Source organism: Eptatretus burgeri, unplaced genomic scaffold (genome assembly GCF_056783735.1).
Source record: "Eptatretus burgeri isolate ZD-2024b unplaced genomic scaffold, Ebu_testis_v1 Ebu_testis_scaffold_3153, whole genome shotgun sequence".
NCBI classification, from domain to species: Eukaryota; Metazoa; Chordata; class Myxini; order Myxiniformes; family Myxinidae; genus Eptatretus; species Eptatretus burgeri.
Genome location: NW_028225101.1, coordinates 195444 through 210841, shown reverse-complemented (window position 1 = coordinate 210841; position 15398 = coordinate 195444). Strand labels below are relative to the sequence as shown.

The window sequence follows — 15398 nt, the reverse complement described above, 5'->3', positions numbered from 1 at the left end:
ATGGCCATTTATTTACCAAAGCAATGACAGGACATGGTTCTATGACGTCACAATTCTTTTTTTTTTCTTTTTTTTTTCTACGTATGGCCACGCACGTACGGGCACGCACTAGTGTAATCAAATTGACAAGCAATAACCAGTTTATCTCGACAATGATGAATCCGGTTTATTAAAAAGATGCTGAATGGTGCATTTGGTACTGTTCACAGGTGACCTAACGAATGACGTCATCAAGGAAGTGTACATCTCGAGTTGTGCGTGCGTTTGATGCGAGGAACGCAAGGTCACGGACATCCCAAATTTTGCGCAGATCTTCGAAGAGCTTGAAAAAAAACAAGAATGAATCGATTATGCCTCAAAAACTCTCTCCAATGACGTCACCAACGAAGCGATATGCCAATTTACTGGACCCTGTTGTTTTCGTTCCATATTTCAGGAGTCTGAAGTCGAAGAAGGCCAGAACGGAGAGAAAGGGGCGTGGAAAGACGAAGGTTGAGCCACAGAAGGGCCACGATGAGGACCAATGGCGAGTGACGCCAGGACGCTGGTCCCGCCTCCGAGACGTGTGGCTCTGCCTTCGTCTTTCCACGCCCCTTTCTCTTCCCCAACTTCGTCCTCACCTGGATCTAATCATTCAGTTGTTATCCATCACACATGCAACATGAATGAGTCTTACAACTTGCTCTACATTGTGGTGTATAAAGCCCCAAATATCCACGTGTCCTCATGAGGGCATTCGGACTCTTCCGCTTTTTTCTGTGTCCGAAGACAAATTGTTGTTGTTTTCGTTGTCTTCATGACGAGGGTAACTTTTACATTCCATGTTGCAGGGTATCGTTTGGCTCGGAACTTTGAAAAAGAAGAAAATCCGGGATCACTCCCCAATAAACCCACCTGGTTGTGGATCTTCGTGAAGGAACCGAGTGAATCGCAAGAACGCCAGCGGGGCGATGACGATCACGAGTCTCCGAAGAGTGGTGTCATGACGTCACCGGCAGGTGGTGAAGGTCTTCAGGTGAATGACGCATCGCCATCAGGGGCTCAGACGTGCCTGGTTCAAAATGGCGATGACGGGATCAGAGGTGAACACGCTTCATCGAGGACTCCTCTCATCAGCGTGGTAAGTGGGATAAAATGGACACCAGGACACCATAGCCATTGCAAACCGTTTGTTTGTTTGTTTGTTTGTTGCAGTACCAGTTTGAGGTAGAACGTGCAATGTCCGTCCAGAAGTACATTGAAAGCTCAGCGGAGGAATTCTTCTTCTTCAAAATGATTCTCGGGGCCTAAACAAGTCATGTTGTGAATGTGAAGGAAGCAGGAATGAGTGTTGACGTGTTGTCGTTCTCGTTCATCGGATTTTGAATCCTCGTACAGCGGCTAAGCACCAAAATCTTTCAGTTTTTGCAGAAAGCATGAAACTTTACACAGGGATACTACTACTACCCCTCGTGATCTTTAAAAAAAAATGGACCCCAAAAATCCGTGCCCCCTCGTGGCCGCCATCTTGACTTTAAACATGGCTGCCATTTTGATTTGACTTTTTGTTATAACTTCAGAATTAAGCCAGATACGAAAGTTATTTCAAGGTCTAACCCGACATTTTCAGGAACAAGGAACCCATTTAAGTCATTTCCATGCAAACCTGATGCCGGCCATTTTGAAATTCAAGACGGCGGCCGCCAAATCGGAAAATATTGAATATCTCTGTTGTTAATCACCATAGAAACATCATTCAAAACAGCAATTCCAATGTTTTCAGTGTCAATCAACCAGATGGCATATTTTTCAAGGGCATCAGATTCATCAAATACCATTCTGTAAGAGGCATATCTGATTATGTCATACTTGATTCCAATATGGGTATGAAAGTGAAAAAAGGTCAATATTCCATATTTCAGTTTAATGCAAACAACTCCTGAATTTGTCAATCATTTCAGACTATACCGAGATCATTTTAGGAACAAACCGCGACACCTGGTCAAGGATGCCAGAGATTAATTAAATGAACCCCTATAGGTGCCCCCTCGTGGCAGAAAAATCACAACCGTGCCACCGATATAGGTTTTGCTGGTTTCTCATTGTCACTGATGACGCAGTTACCTTAATTTTCCTGGTGAAGACAGTTATACTTCAATAACAAGTGCCACCACATATGCACAGGGCAGTGCAAACTGGCTTTATTGTGGAATTTGTTCTATAACATTTGCCGTTCCCTCTGCAGGACTTGGTACACTTGCATGCAATAAGCTCGAGGCAAGCTTTCTCGGCAATAGGTAGAACTGTCCACTTTGGCCTGAAATTGTCCTGATCGGTCTCCCAGCCCCAGTCAGACGGACTGGGAACTGTTGGCAGCTGTTCAAGGCATTGTCCCCAGATATGTCCGGCTTGAGATACTGATCTCCTTGTGTGCTCCTCGAGGGCTGCCTTTGTAGGCGGAATGTTATCAAGGGTCCTTGACATTCTGGAAAACAGTGTCATTCTTGCAGTGTTCACATTATCATCATCACTGGTACGACAGTACAGCAGCACAACAAAGCGTTCAAGTTTTTCCATGATATTCTCCGGCAGAATTGGTGACACTGGTGATGACAAGAATGCAAAACACTCAGTGATCTCTGGCCACGCACGCCAGGTATTCCACGCAGACTTCTTGCCATTATTTGCAGTGTCACATCCTGAGAAAGCATGAAAAAAAGGACAAACCTTTTGCCATTTCAGGGCCAATTGCTGTTGCTATCTATGTTGCTATCAGGAACAAGGAACTCATTTAAGTCATTTCCATGCAAACCTGATGCCGGCCATTTTGAAATTCAAGATGGAGGCCACCAAATCGGAATCTCATGCATGGGAATGTATCGGAATTCCTTTCCTGTTCCAAACGCTATCCATAGTTTTTCAAGGTTTTCCAAGTTCTGAAAACGAGCTACAGCCAAAACAACAACGTCCGTGTCAACGGTCCTGATCATCACATCTTTAAAACCAGAATCCAGGGCATCTTTCACATGGAGTAAAATCCTGGTGTCAGCCTCCTCATGTGAGCAAGGCTGTAGTCCATCGAAGTTGTGGTTCATATTAGAGCTGACAACTGACTCATGAACAGTGGATATGACAACCCTGTCGCCAGTGTCCTTTGACACACTCTCAGCACCTAGGAACTGGAAGAGTTCATCCTTGTTGTCATCATTGCGAAGGAAGTTTTTTTCCAATTGCCTGGCAGCTTCACATTTGGAGACACACGTCTACGAGCCCCTGTCCCTCTATTTTCTCTTGCTGTAAGCTTCAAAGTGTTTCTCCGATAAACATCCCAAACAATATCGACTCGAAGAGACCTTTCCAGCTCTGAAACTACGTATGGTACAAATACCTCCCTGGCATATTCCCCAAAGGTCCTGGATTCCCCAACTGGCAGAAAGTGCACCACTGCAGCACCATCAAGTATTCTTACTTCAGCAGTTGGGGTATTCAAGTAGGCTGATTTTCCGCCAGATTCAAGACATCCGAGGAGATCAGATTTCTTTCCTTGCCGAAGTTTCCCTGCTGTAGATAATGATGGTGGAAATTTTTGATTCTCGTGCTTGAAAAATTCCTCTAGATTTCATTTTCTTGACTGGCTACCTATGTACAATCTCGCAAACAAAGAACAGTCACTCTTGAGTTCAGAGATCTTCTGCTTATCCTTCGATTGGGCCGCCTTATTCGGTCGACTGAATAGTGGAAATGTGTTCCTTGATATTGGTGCACTGACTGGTGCTTCATTTTTTAAGAGCCTGTCCTCAATGAAAGTACTGTACTGTTTTTTTCTGCTGTTGCATGAATCTGTTGGATAGTTTCAACAACAGTCATCGGCATGATTTCCTGGGTGTGTAATGTAAGCAAATCCTTACTACGATCAAGAAATGGATTTCTGCGAACTGTGGGTTTGTTCGTGATGCTTGTCATCAGCATCGTTACCATCATTGGGATCAAACTGTTCTTCAAATTCAGCTATTATGGCTGACAACTGAGGGCCAGCCACCATCCATCTCCGTAGGGCACCAGGGTTTTCGGTGATGCCGATGGCACCCCTAACATCTTTCACACGCGCATTCAGATGTTCATGGGCTTGGTCAAGTCCTATGGCAGAGAATGAATGTCCTGTTTTATTTGAAGTAAAGGCACCACGCATGAACTGCTCATAAACATCTGGACATCTTTGGTGAAGAGTGGTCATGTCACGTACGTGCACAGCATAGTGCACAGAACCCATCTAGCATAGTGTACATGATCCATTGCAAAGAACCTTGGGGCCAATTTCGCCAAGGATTCTGTGTACAACTCGAAATCAGATGTCCGAAGTGTTCTAATGAAAGCAAGCAATGTTAACTCAAGGTTCTTTGAATTTTACTAGGTTTGTTTCAAATGATTGAAAACCTGTTCCAGTCCCTTCGACATGACCTCGTCCTCGTCCTCGCCAGGGCTGTGAAAGTGATTCGGATGTTGTCCTCCGACAAAGAATGCACAAGGTCCAGTCTATCGGTGGCCTCTGGACTTCAGCGACATCACTTGGTTTCACGCACTGGAGCTGTTTCTCCATCATTCACACCATGTCATTGCAACCTGAAAATAAAGAACTTTTATTTAGTAATGTCATCTCAATGTTTTCACTTATTTCAATGCTAAATCTGTGCCGTCTGCCTTGAGATGCCAACTTTCTCACAACAAAGGCATGAAACAAAGAATGAGAAATGAACAAATATTATATCGACACATCATATCCTGTGTTTAGAGCAGTATAATCCAACAAATAGAGACGAAATGCCATATTTTTGCGGCCATATTTATAATAATTAAGCTGGTGGCCACTAGGGGGTGCGGATTTTTGGAGTCCATTTTTTTTTAAGATCCCCAGGGGTAGTTACCAAACGGTAAAGTGTTTACAGTGGTATCCCTGTGCAAAGTTTCATGCTTTCTGCAAAAACTGAACGATTCTGCTGAAAATCCTGCCTGAGCCGCTGAACTATCCCAAGCGAGTTTGTTTCCTGAAACCGTGAAACCCCCAGGTGGATTATTTTCAAGTTCAAGTGACGCAGCTTAGTTGTACAAATGGACGTTGATCAATTAAACAAATATATATATATATATATATATATATATATATATATATATATATATATATATATATATATATATATATATATATATATACCGACCTTTCATTCAACAACTTAAGTAGACTGTCATTAACCCCCCTGTACATAATTCCACCACCTTGCAGGATTCAGTTGGTGTTTCACAACATTCTGGAATTTCAAAAAGAGATGCTGCTGAAAGTGCTGGACCTCCCTTCAGCACAGTTGCTTCACATGACTCAGGTATTGTGACATCATAAAGCAGTTCACCAAATTCAGGAGCGATAATTCAAATCGTCCGCTCTCGGTGGGAGAGGGTTAGGGTTGGTCACAACAAGTCTCAACCTTTGGTACATTTTTCTTGTCCCCACGTTTTGCAGTGCAGTGAGGTGTGTTGAATTACATAGTGAGAGGTATTTTGAATTACATGCTTGAATAAGGAAGGACAATAACACAGCCCACCTGACCACTCCATATGGAGCAGGTGCTTCCGGTATATAACAATGTGATAAGCTCACCATCTCACTTTCATCTCCAATGAACATTCTTCCCTTTCATCAACAATATCTCTCTCTCTCTCTCTCTCTCTCTCTCTCTCTCTCTCTCTCTCTCTCTCTCTCTCTCTCTCTCTCTCTCTCTCTCTCTCTCTCTCTCTGACAATGCGAGATGTCCAAACAGTGACGTTGCTACCTGAAATGATACCGTGTGATGTTACAGCGGCAGTTTCACAACTTGGAGAAATGGCTCGTGATGAGAGGGCCAAGGAAATGCAGTTATAAGGGATGTCACGTGATGCCATTACAGTGTCGTCGCAGCCTCAGAGCATGAGGGATGATGTCTCAGCAGCATTATCAGTCCGGCCAGCAAATGAAATGCCTCACTTTGATTCCAACGACATCTCTAACCGTTGGAATCCAACGCACCAAGATGTGTGCTCCGAGCGGAATGACCACGAGGAGGGCGCTGGGCGGTTGAACGTACGAGTACCTGTTGCGGCTGGCTCTGTGAGCCCAGACAAGGACAACGTTTGCAGTCTGTGGAGACGTGGAATGTGCCGGAGGGAAGCAGATTGTCGCTTTGAGCATTTGCAACCTGACCTGAAAGGTACGCCGAATTTTACTGCCCCAGGTGAGCATTATTTCTCGATCGGGAAAACCCTGGTGACATGGTGTGAAACTTATCCACGTATTACCTGTTGACAGGCTTCGGCGTATTGCCGCCAAAAAGTCCTAACTTGTTTCCGGTTTCTCCAGACAGTCTAGTGTACGTACGTTCTGTCATCCCAGTGAATGATTTGTTCTTTCAGTTTCATGGAGTTCACTCCCATCGTCGTGGAGTGGGATTTCTGGGGGGAATTTCTGGGACAAGGTGTGCTTGCCAGATTTGTGGGTTCTCCTCACATGCCTTGGGCTCCCCCACCTGCCTTGAGCAGGTTTTTTTTGTTTTTTTTTAATGCTGAAGGGTCACCACGATTGCGGACCCACGATTTTAAACCTGAGTTTGAGTGTTGCGAGATCTTGTGGTTCCAGGTTCTTTTTGCCTTACCTTTGCACCTGTTCGTTTATTCTTCATTCGGTGTTCGTCCCATTATTTCGAGGAGCGTTCAAGGTGTTTTGGATTGCTAGTAAAGGTGGAATGTAGTTAAAGATATGAGGGTTTTTGCTCCATCAGGGATGATGTTGTTGACAGGCCTTGTGGGAGTGGTTGAGAAAGTGTTCGGAGAGACGCGTACCTTGTACCAACCACGTGCTGCAGACCGGATAGGCCTTCAAGTCACCGCCATCCACAACGAGTGCCATTTCTGGGCCCAGTTGTACGACATTTACAATACTGAACCACACGGACACACACAACGGGACGAGATCATCCAGGGAGGTCCAATTGAGGGTGAGTGGGTCGTAGGTCTTGGTGTAAAGTTTGTCAAAAGGATTCATTTGTTACAATGGATTACATTGTTCTTTGCTGTTCTTCTTCGCTCTTGTTCTTGACTGCTGTTGTTTTTTTTCTTGTTTGCTTTTTACAAAATCTAGGCTCGTGGAGGAGCTAGAACATTGAAGGGATAAGGACGGGACAGAGCAAATGGTACAGGAGAAAGAGAGGGGTAACACCACAACATGGTTGAGCAACAAAATAGAGGGAGACTTGGAGAAATAAGGGATGTGGGGAAGAATGAGGGGTTGAGGAGGACACACAGGTTGACAAGATGGAGAGACACAGGTTGAGACACAGGTCTCATCAGGTCAGGTCAGGTACGGAACAAGAGACACAGGTTGACAAGATGGAGACGGAAAAGCAAACTCGCAGAAAGGAAAAACTGGAAATTTGGAAGGAGGTGGGCTTGGAGGGGAGCGGGGGGGGGGGTTAATGAGGGTAGAAAAGAAGATGGTTTTGGATGGGGGCTGATCTGAGATGGTGGTGAACATCTGTCTTGAAGATATGGAGAAGAATGAGGAAGTGCTGGTGAACAGCTCTCTTGAAGACCAATGAGATCGAAGACAATGAGGAAGTTGGTTCCACAGTTTGGAAAAAGAGGAACAAATGAGTGGAGGTGAGCACTGACCCTGGATTGAGGTAGTTTTAGCAGAAGGGGGTCGATGGTGGACCGTGTGAGTCCTGCAGAAACCTGGGGGAGGGGATGGGGACAAAGTACAGAGAGGGCAGAGAGTGCAAGACCTCATATTATGTGCTGGATGTATGCGATAGATTGCAACCAAGCTATCTCGGGCCAGAGCTTCAGGAAGTAGTGCAGGGTGGGGATGTTTGGAGAAATCTGATGATGAACGTCACTGCAAGTCAGACACGACTTGACGAAACTGGATAACTGGTTATAGTTTTTGGATGAACTTTTTACTTCCGGTAGGTGTGCATCACAGCAACTCTTGTCCACGTGTAGGTACAGTTCGTACAATTTTCACCAAATTTTCCTCTGGTGAGTATTAAATAATACTAGCGACCATAAGGAATGTGGTTTATACATGGAGTATGGCTCATTATTGGGCCGTAAGGGTGGCGGGCGTCGCACTTGAAGCCGTGGCCAGGAGAGATTACATACGAGGCCCCAAGATATGTCATAAGGAATCCATAAGCAGTCCACACATATTCTGATGGCGAGAAAAATCGGACAGGCAATGGGATACGTCATTCTTGGGTAAATACTAAGATAAGAACCTTTATTGGCCTCCCTGGAGGCCGAGCAAGTCTAGACGGCTCGGATCCGTTCGTTTGTTGTGGATGCGATAAGCCGAGAATGCCTCAAGGACGTCGGGTTTCCTCCAAATCCCGGAATAACGCTGAAGCACATGATCTGCTGCTCTCACATCGCAGGTGGGTTGGCGATTCTCTGTTTTTTTTTCAGCACCTCTGACCATTCCCAGGATATACCACGTGATATAACAATGGCTTCCTCTTGGGAAAACTCTGAGAAGACACACTTACCGCACACCTCCACTTCTTTGTTCCTCCTTTCTCCAGTCCAGTTTGTGCAAAACCTTCCGGAGACTGTCCAACCCCTCCCGACCCGTGAGAATACTTATTGTGTTTCTTCCCCCTCTCTCTCTTTCTCTCTCCCCTCTCTCTTTCTCTCTCCCCCCCCCCCCCCTTCCTCTCTCTCTCTCTCTCTCTCTCTCTCTCTCTCTCTCTCTCTCTCTCTCTCTCTCTCTCTCTCTCTCTCTCTCTCTCTCTCTCTCTCTCTCTCTCTCTCTCTCTCTCTCTCTCTCTCTCTCTCTCTCTCTCTCTCTCTCTCTCTCTCTCTCTCTCTCTCTCTCTCTCTCTCTCTCTCTCTCTCTCTCTCTCTCTCTCTCTCTCTCTCTCTCTCTCTCTCTCTCTCTCTCTCTCTCTCTCTCTCTCTCTCTCTCTCTCTCTCTCTCTCTCTCTCTCTCTCTCTCTCTCTCTCTGTCTCTCTCTCTCTCTCTCTCCCTCTTCCTCTCTGTCTCCCTCTCTTTGTCTCTCTCCCTCTCTGTCTCCCTCTCCCTCTATCTCCCTCTGTCTCCCTCTCCCTCTCTCTCCCTCTCTCTCTCTCTCCCTCTCTGTCTCCCTCTCTGTATCCCTCTCCCTCTCTGTCTCCCTCTCTCTCCCTCTCCCTCTCTGTCTCCCTCTCTCTCCCTCTCCCTCTCTGTCTCCCTCTCCCTCCCTCTCCCTCTCTGTCTCCCTCTCCCTCTCTGTTTCTCTCTCTCTCTCTCTCTCTCTCTCTCTCTCTCTCTCTCTCTCTCTCTCTCTCTCTCTCTCTCTCTCTCTCTCTCTCTCTCTCTCTCTCTCTCTCTCTCTCTCTCTCTCTCTCTCCCTCTCTCTCTCTCTCTCTCTCTCTCTCTCTCTCTCTCTCTCTGTCTCTCTCTCTCTCTCTCTCTCTCTCTCTCTCTCTCTCTCTCTCTCTCTCTCCCTCTCTCTCTCTCTCTCTCTCTCTCTCTCTCTCTCTCTCTCTCTCTCTCTCTCTCTCTCTCTCTCTCTCTCTCTCTCTCTCTCTCTCTCTCTCTCTCTCTCTCTCTCTCTCTCTCTCTCTCTCTCTCTCTCTCTCTGTCGCTCTCTCTCTGTTTCTCTCGCTTTCTTTCTCTCCTCTTTTCCCATTCATTCATTCCAGCACGGCTGTTGTTTTGTTCCCACTCATGGTCATCGCTGAAATCATTGAGTGTTGAAAGCAACGCTGTTTGCTCTCAGTGATTGTTCCCATCATTTTGCTCCTTGTGTGATAGATGCACGATCGAGACTTCCATTCATCTCTCAATCATACACCACCATGCTGGGAGCCTTACGGCATCACTACAAGCAGCACTGGGCAAGTCATCGCAAACAGGGGTTTCCAGGTCATGGAGAGCCAGTCGTGGCACGGATGCCTTTCAATGGCCTCTTTTGCCGTGGACTTGTTTGTGACGTCAGGCAAGACATCCTCTCTCTGAAGGTGAACCTTGCAGCCATTTTTATCTGCATGGCTGTTCCTTTGCATACATGCAAGCAAACGCAAGAGCTTTCTTCAAGAATCTGCTTTAAAGACAAGTATTGCTTTTTCCCTGGTACATAGCGTCGACAAAAGGCAGTCCATTAACTTCTGGTCTCCCCACTCGGTTTTAACCCTTTGAACCCTGAGCTGCTTGGACTTTTGGCTCCCCCACCCTGGGCTCCCTCGAGAAAAATCTGGTTGCTCAGGTGTATTGAGGTTTGAAGAGCTGCTGGTAAAACAGCCACCAGGCTTGTTGGGTTACCTGGGTGGAGGTTTATAGGTGTGCATGAATATTACCCCGCACCCCCTCACCCCCAATCACCTGCTGGAAGTGCTTACGGTCTTCGATGTTGACCACAGGTGTTTTTCGTGGATGTGGGAAACACTCGATGGCTGAGACAAGATGACGTGGCCCCTCTTTTGCCTCAGTTCCTTCATGTACCCCCTCAAGCAGTCGAAGTATTTCTCGACGGATTGGAGCCTGAACCTGAAGGAAACACCAGACCTGTCAGGAGGTTTGTACCTGCTTTGTTTCAATGGTGTGTTGCTATGACTTCCTGTTTGCAAGTACAGTAGAACATTGCCATCTAGTGGAAACTCTTAAACATGGGTTTCTTAAAAAATATATGAATGTTTTGGACACCAGGAAGTGGCAAGACTTGCATCAGGTCAGGTCAGGTATGGGAGCATTAGCCCGAGCAGCTTGTTGCTGCGTCCACTTTCCGCCGGTCCACTTTTCCCGGGGCCTCCGTCTGGCCATCCCCCAGGCAGATGCCTGGCCCATCCCCATCTCCTTGAGATGCTGATCAATCTGCTGGAACCACGAGGAACGTGGTCGGCCCATTGGCCTCCTCCACTCACGATGCTCCCTCGCTTTATTGAATCTGGTGAACAGGATCAGCATCAGGAAAACGAGCCACATGTCCATACAGCTGCAGCTGACGCTCACGGACGATGCAGGTAAAAAATCTCATTGAGTCTCTCTCAGTAACTGCTCGTTGGACACAAAATCCGACCAGCGATAGCCAAGGATTCTCCGAAGAGACCTGGTACCAAAGGAATTAAGTCTCCGTCTCAGATCCCTGGTCAGAGTCCAAGTCTCACATCCATAGAGTAAGACTGGCAGCACCAAGGACATGAAGACTCAGACTTTCGTCCTTCCACACAGGTGCAGGCAGCACCACACCCCATGATCTAGTGAATCTCTGACTCCACAGACGTCTATTGACCTCTGTCTCACAGCCAGCAAACATGAATATCACTGCCGAGGTAAGTGAATCTCTCCATGACCTCAACATCCTCACCACAAACAGGTACAGACAGGACAGCAACATCCAAGATGTCATTGAAAGCCTGGATCCTACTTTTGACCCAGGAAACCCGCAATCCCAGCGGCTCCGACTCCTCATTCAGCACCTCGAGGGTCCCCAAAAGGATATCTAAAGTCTCCGCAAAGATGACTGCATCGTCAGCGAAATCAAGGTCAGAGATCTTGACATTCCCAAATGATGCACCGCAGCTTGATCTCTCTGACATCTTCCCCAGAATCCAGTCCATACAAGTGCTGAAAAGTGTGGAGGCCAGTCCACACTCCTGACGGACTCCTTGAACAACTGGAAATGTCAGAGATGGTACCACCACATCTCACAGCACTCAGAACCAGAGTATAGTTCAGATATAAGATTGATCAGTTTTGGTGGCACCCCAGGAAGTCCAAGAATCCTCCAGAGGGCATCCCAATTCACTGAATCGAACACATCACAGAGATCAACATAAGCTGCAAGCAGTCCCTGCCAAAACTCTCGTCTGCGTTCAGTGAGGACCCGGAGAGCAAGGATACGGTCAATCGTTGACCTCTTTGGTGTAAAGCCTGACTGCTCGGGACGCTGGTGCTCAAGCAGATGGTGGCGAACCTGAACAACAATAATCCGAGCAAAGACCTTGCCCGGCACTGAGAGCAGCGTCACCCCTCAGGAGTTGTTGCAGTCCTGGCGATCACTCTTCCATTTCCAGAGAGGGACAACAAGGCCCCTCTTCCAGTCAGTTGGGATGATGCCTGTGTTCCAGATAGAACACAGAATTGCATGCAACGACATGACTACAGCATTTCCACCAGCCTTGAGAAGTTCAGCATGGATACCACAGATCCCTGGAGCTTTACCCCATTTCAACCGGTTCACCGCAGCCTGTGTTTCCACAAACGAAGGTGGATCACATTTGATTGGAGGGTCAGCAATTGGGACAGCAACACCGCTGACATCCAACTCAACAGCTGGTGGATCAGCCTGGTACAACCGCTCAAAGTAACCGGCCCAGCGAGCCTTCACTTCGGACTCCTCTGTCAAGAGCCTACCACCCTCTGCTCTAACTGCAGGACACCGAGGGACGGGCTTGGATGAACGCAATGCGCGAATTCCCCTGAAAGCAGGACAAGAATCACTTGACCACAGGTAATGCTCGACCCTGTCACAGATTCCTCGCACATAGGCCTCCTTGTCCACCCTTAGTGCACGTATGGTTTTATGCCTCAGCTCCCTGAACAGCTCAGCTCTGCCATTCAGCCTGGCCCTGCGACTCTGGTCAATGGTATCCAGTGTCCCTTGAGAGACAAAATTATTCTTTGCCCTTCTGTGAGTTCCAAGATATCCACCGGCAACATCAAGGATGGTGGTTTTGAAGGCACTCCACAACTCTTCGGGTTCCCCCAAAACACCCAGACCCCCCAAATCTTCACTCAGCCTGTTCGCAAACTCCTCAGCTACCCTCTCATCCTTGAGCTTGCCAACATCCAGCCGAGGCTGGGATGGTACCATTCTCCTGGATTTAAGGTGCAACTTTAGAGTTGCTCCAACAAGCCAGTGGTCAATATTGAGGATCTGAGCACTCCGGTGGACCCTGCAGTTCTGGATCATCCTCCAGCGACCGTCAACGAGCACATGGTCAATCTCCTTTGCCACACCGCCAGCGTTGGAATACCAAGTCCAGCGATGAGCCTGTGGGCGCTGAAACCATGAACCAGCCACCCTCATTCCATGAATTCTTGCAAAGTCAAGGAACTTTGTGCTATTCTGGTTCTTAATTCCAGACCCATGGGGACCAACACAGTCTCATTGCCATCCCTATCAGTTCCAGTCGATGCATTGAAATCCCCCAAGACTAGAAGTGTATCTCGCTTGGGGCACTGGTCAACCACAGACTCGAGCGTGGCGTAGAATGCGTCCTTCACGGTGAGATCACTCGCCTCAGTCCGAGCATAAACAGAGACCAGGGAAATGAATCCCAAGGAGTGACGAATCCTTAGTCTCATGATACACTCGTTGACCGGTGTTACCTCAATTTTCATTGGAGTCAGCTTATTGGACACAGCTACAGAAACTCCTTGAGCATGGTGACTGTCAGAGCGACCAGACCAATAGTAGGTGTAACCACCCATCATGATCTTGCCACTGTCCAGTCTCCGAACCTCAGAGAGTTCTGCAATATCGATGTCCAAACGCTTGAGCTCAGATGATAACAGAGACAGGTGATCATCCTCTCTTCACGATAGGACATTCCAGGCACCCACCCGAAGGGACCGCCTCAGGTTAACCCAAGGAGACCACTGTCTGGTGGATGACACCTCAGCACCACCCCGACACACACCACCACAGTCTGACCTGGGAAGGTTACCCCGTGGTTTCCCTCCAATCATCAGAGTGGGGATACCGAAGGCTTTGCCCCAATCCCGTCATCCGGTGAGCTGCCCTGCGGAGGGAAGCTGCACGGAGTGGGTTTTCAGATTTATTTTTGCTTTTGGAATGTTTTGCGGAATGAAGGGTTTTCCGGTGGCCGGAGTGCAAATCCTGCCACCAACCTCCGAATAAAAAAAGTAACCAAACTGCAGGAGGACGTCCGCAGACACAGTTGGGCACTAGATATGGATGGCCGTTGGCTCACAAGGAGCTCCTCCGCCCTTTGACAGGTTTTGTGTTTAATCCTTCTGGGTGTCCATATGGTGGGGGAGACAGTTTAGTCGCCCACAACCCGACCATGAAACAGGTTAGTACAGGTGTGCATGGTACCTGCAGCAAGTCACAGATCTGATCTGGCCTGACCTGTATCAAGCTAACACAAAGAGGTTGAGGAAGGGGTGCAGTCGCGCGTGTGCCACAGTTGCAATATTACTCACAGTTCGTTCAAGTCGAGATTCTTCTTCCATAATGTAGGATGAATAACTAGTCTCGCTGGTGGAACATAGTTGTGATCTGAATCTGCAGTTGGGTATAACAATGGATGAAATAAACAGGACGTTGATGGAGGTGATGTCCACCATCATGGGAAGCAAGGAGGGGCTGAAGTTTGAAACGTATTTAACTCTTGCCTGCAAATCTTTCCTTCCTGCTTTTCCTCAGGGCGATTTTTAAAGAACTTGTTGTTGGGAGGTTGTTGGTGGCTCACGTGAAGCGAAGGAGTCCGACCAATCAGCTGTGGGTGGTACTTTACCTGCAGGGAGCCTTGACCACAATAAACATCAATCGCTTGCTGCTGGATGAGGGAGTCAGCATCCCACAACGGTCCAAGCATCCAAATCAAGGCACCGACCGAGAACTGAAGCTGTACCCTGGTTAAAGTGCATGACGCGTGGTCTGCGATGTCATCCCATCTGGGATTCTGGTGAAAAGGAGGGTTTATCGAATAAGCCGCCAATGTGGGACATTTGAGAATTCATCGATGCTCCAGCTTGAAGCTCCATCAGAGGCGATTCGAGAGCGGTCCACGTGTTTCACCAGGCCACGGCCATCGGGTCGTACCAAACCGCCTCAAATGTATCGTCGAAAATAAACACTGAAGCATCATTCAAGAAAGTTTCAGGGTGTCACGTGACTTAACTTGGAGAGTGGCTAAAACTAGATTGTATTTACTTATTTGTTCTGAGTTAAAGAGGGATGGCAACCGTCCTTCCTTTGAAGCTGTGTTGTTTGCACCATTTTTTTGATCACGTGATCCACATTTGTTAGCTTTGCTTGTTTTGTTGTATTATCTTGGTTCCTCATCGACTGTTCCCTTTGAGATCACCTGTTGGTTCCGTGAGAAGGTTTCATGCGGTGTTCACACCTTTAGTCCGGGCCATTTGCATTGCAGTTGCGCTCCCCCTTGAGACACCATCAGACAAGGTGAGTTCGGCTCATCGTTCTGATTTGTGATGTTCTCATATCGTATCGTGACGATGTTGCTTCTGATTGTTTATCACATTTTAATTGCCTCTTCTTTGGAATAAAGCGATTGCACAATGCACGCCATCCTTTGCAGGCTTTCTTGTTCACAAGGTCGAGGCTCATGGGATTGCGAGGAGACAGAACTGTCGCATTGTTCTTATC

General features: G+C 47.4%; 1 protein-coding gene across 2 annotated transcripts in view; it reads left to right on the top strand.

Annotated features, from left to right (window-relative positions):
- The window catches only part of LOC147006798 (uncharacterized), a 33615-nt gene extending 18300 nt beyond the window's left edge, over positions 1–15315 (top strand). For both annotated transcript variants that reach the window (XM_085867827.1, XM_085867828.1), the window contains 7 exons: positions 831–1120; positions 5258–5354; positions 5916–6215; positions 6801–6998; positions 9797–10002; positions 10402–10556; positions 14433–15315. In XM_085867827.1, the coding sequence (XP_085723953.1) occupies positions 831–1120; positions 5258–5354; positions 5916–6215; positions 6801–6998; positions 9797–10002; positions 10402–10556; positions 14433–14649 (1463 nt within the window). In that variant the 3' untranslated portion in view covers positions 14650–15315. The remainder of the gene's footprint in view (positions 1–830; positions 1121–5257; positions 5355–5915; positions 6216–6800; positions 6999–9796; positions 10003–10401; positions 10557–14432) is intronic.
- Positions 15316–15398: the final 83 nt, after the last annotated feature.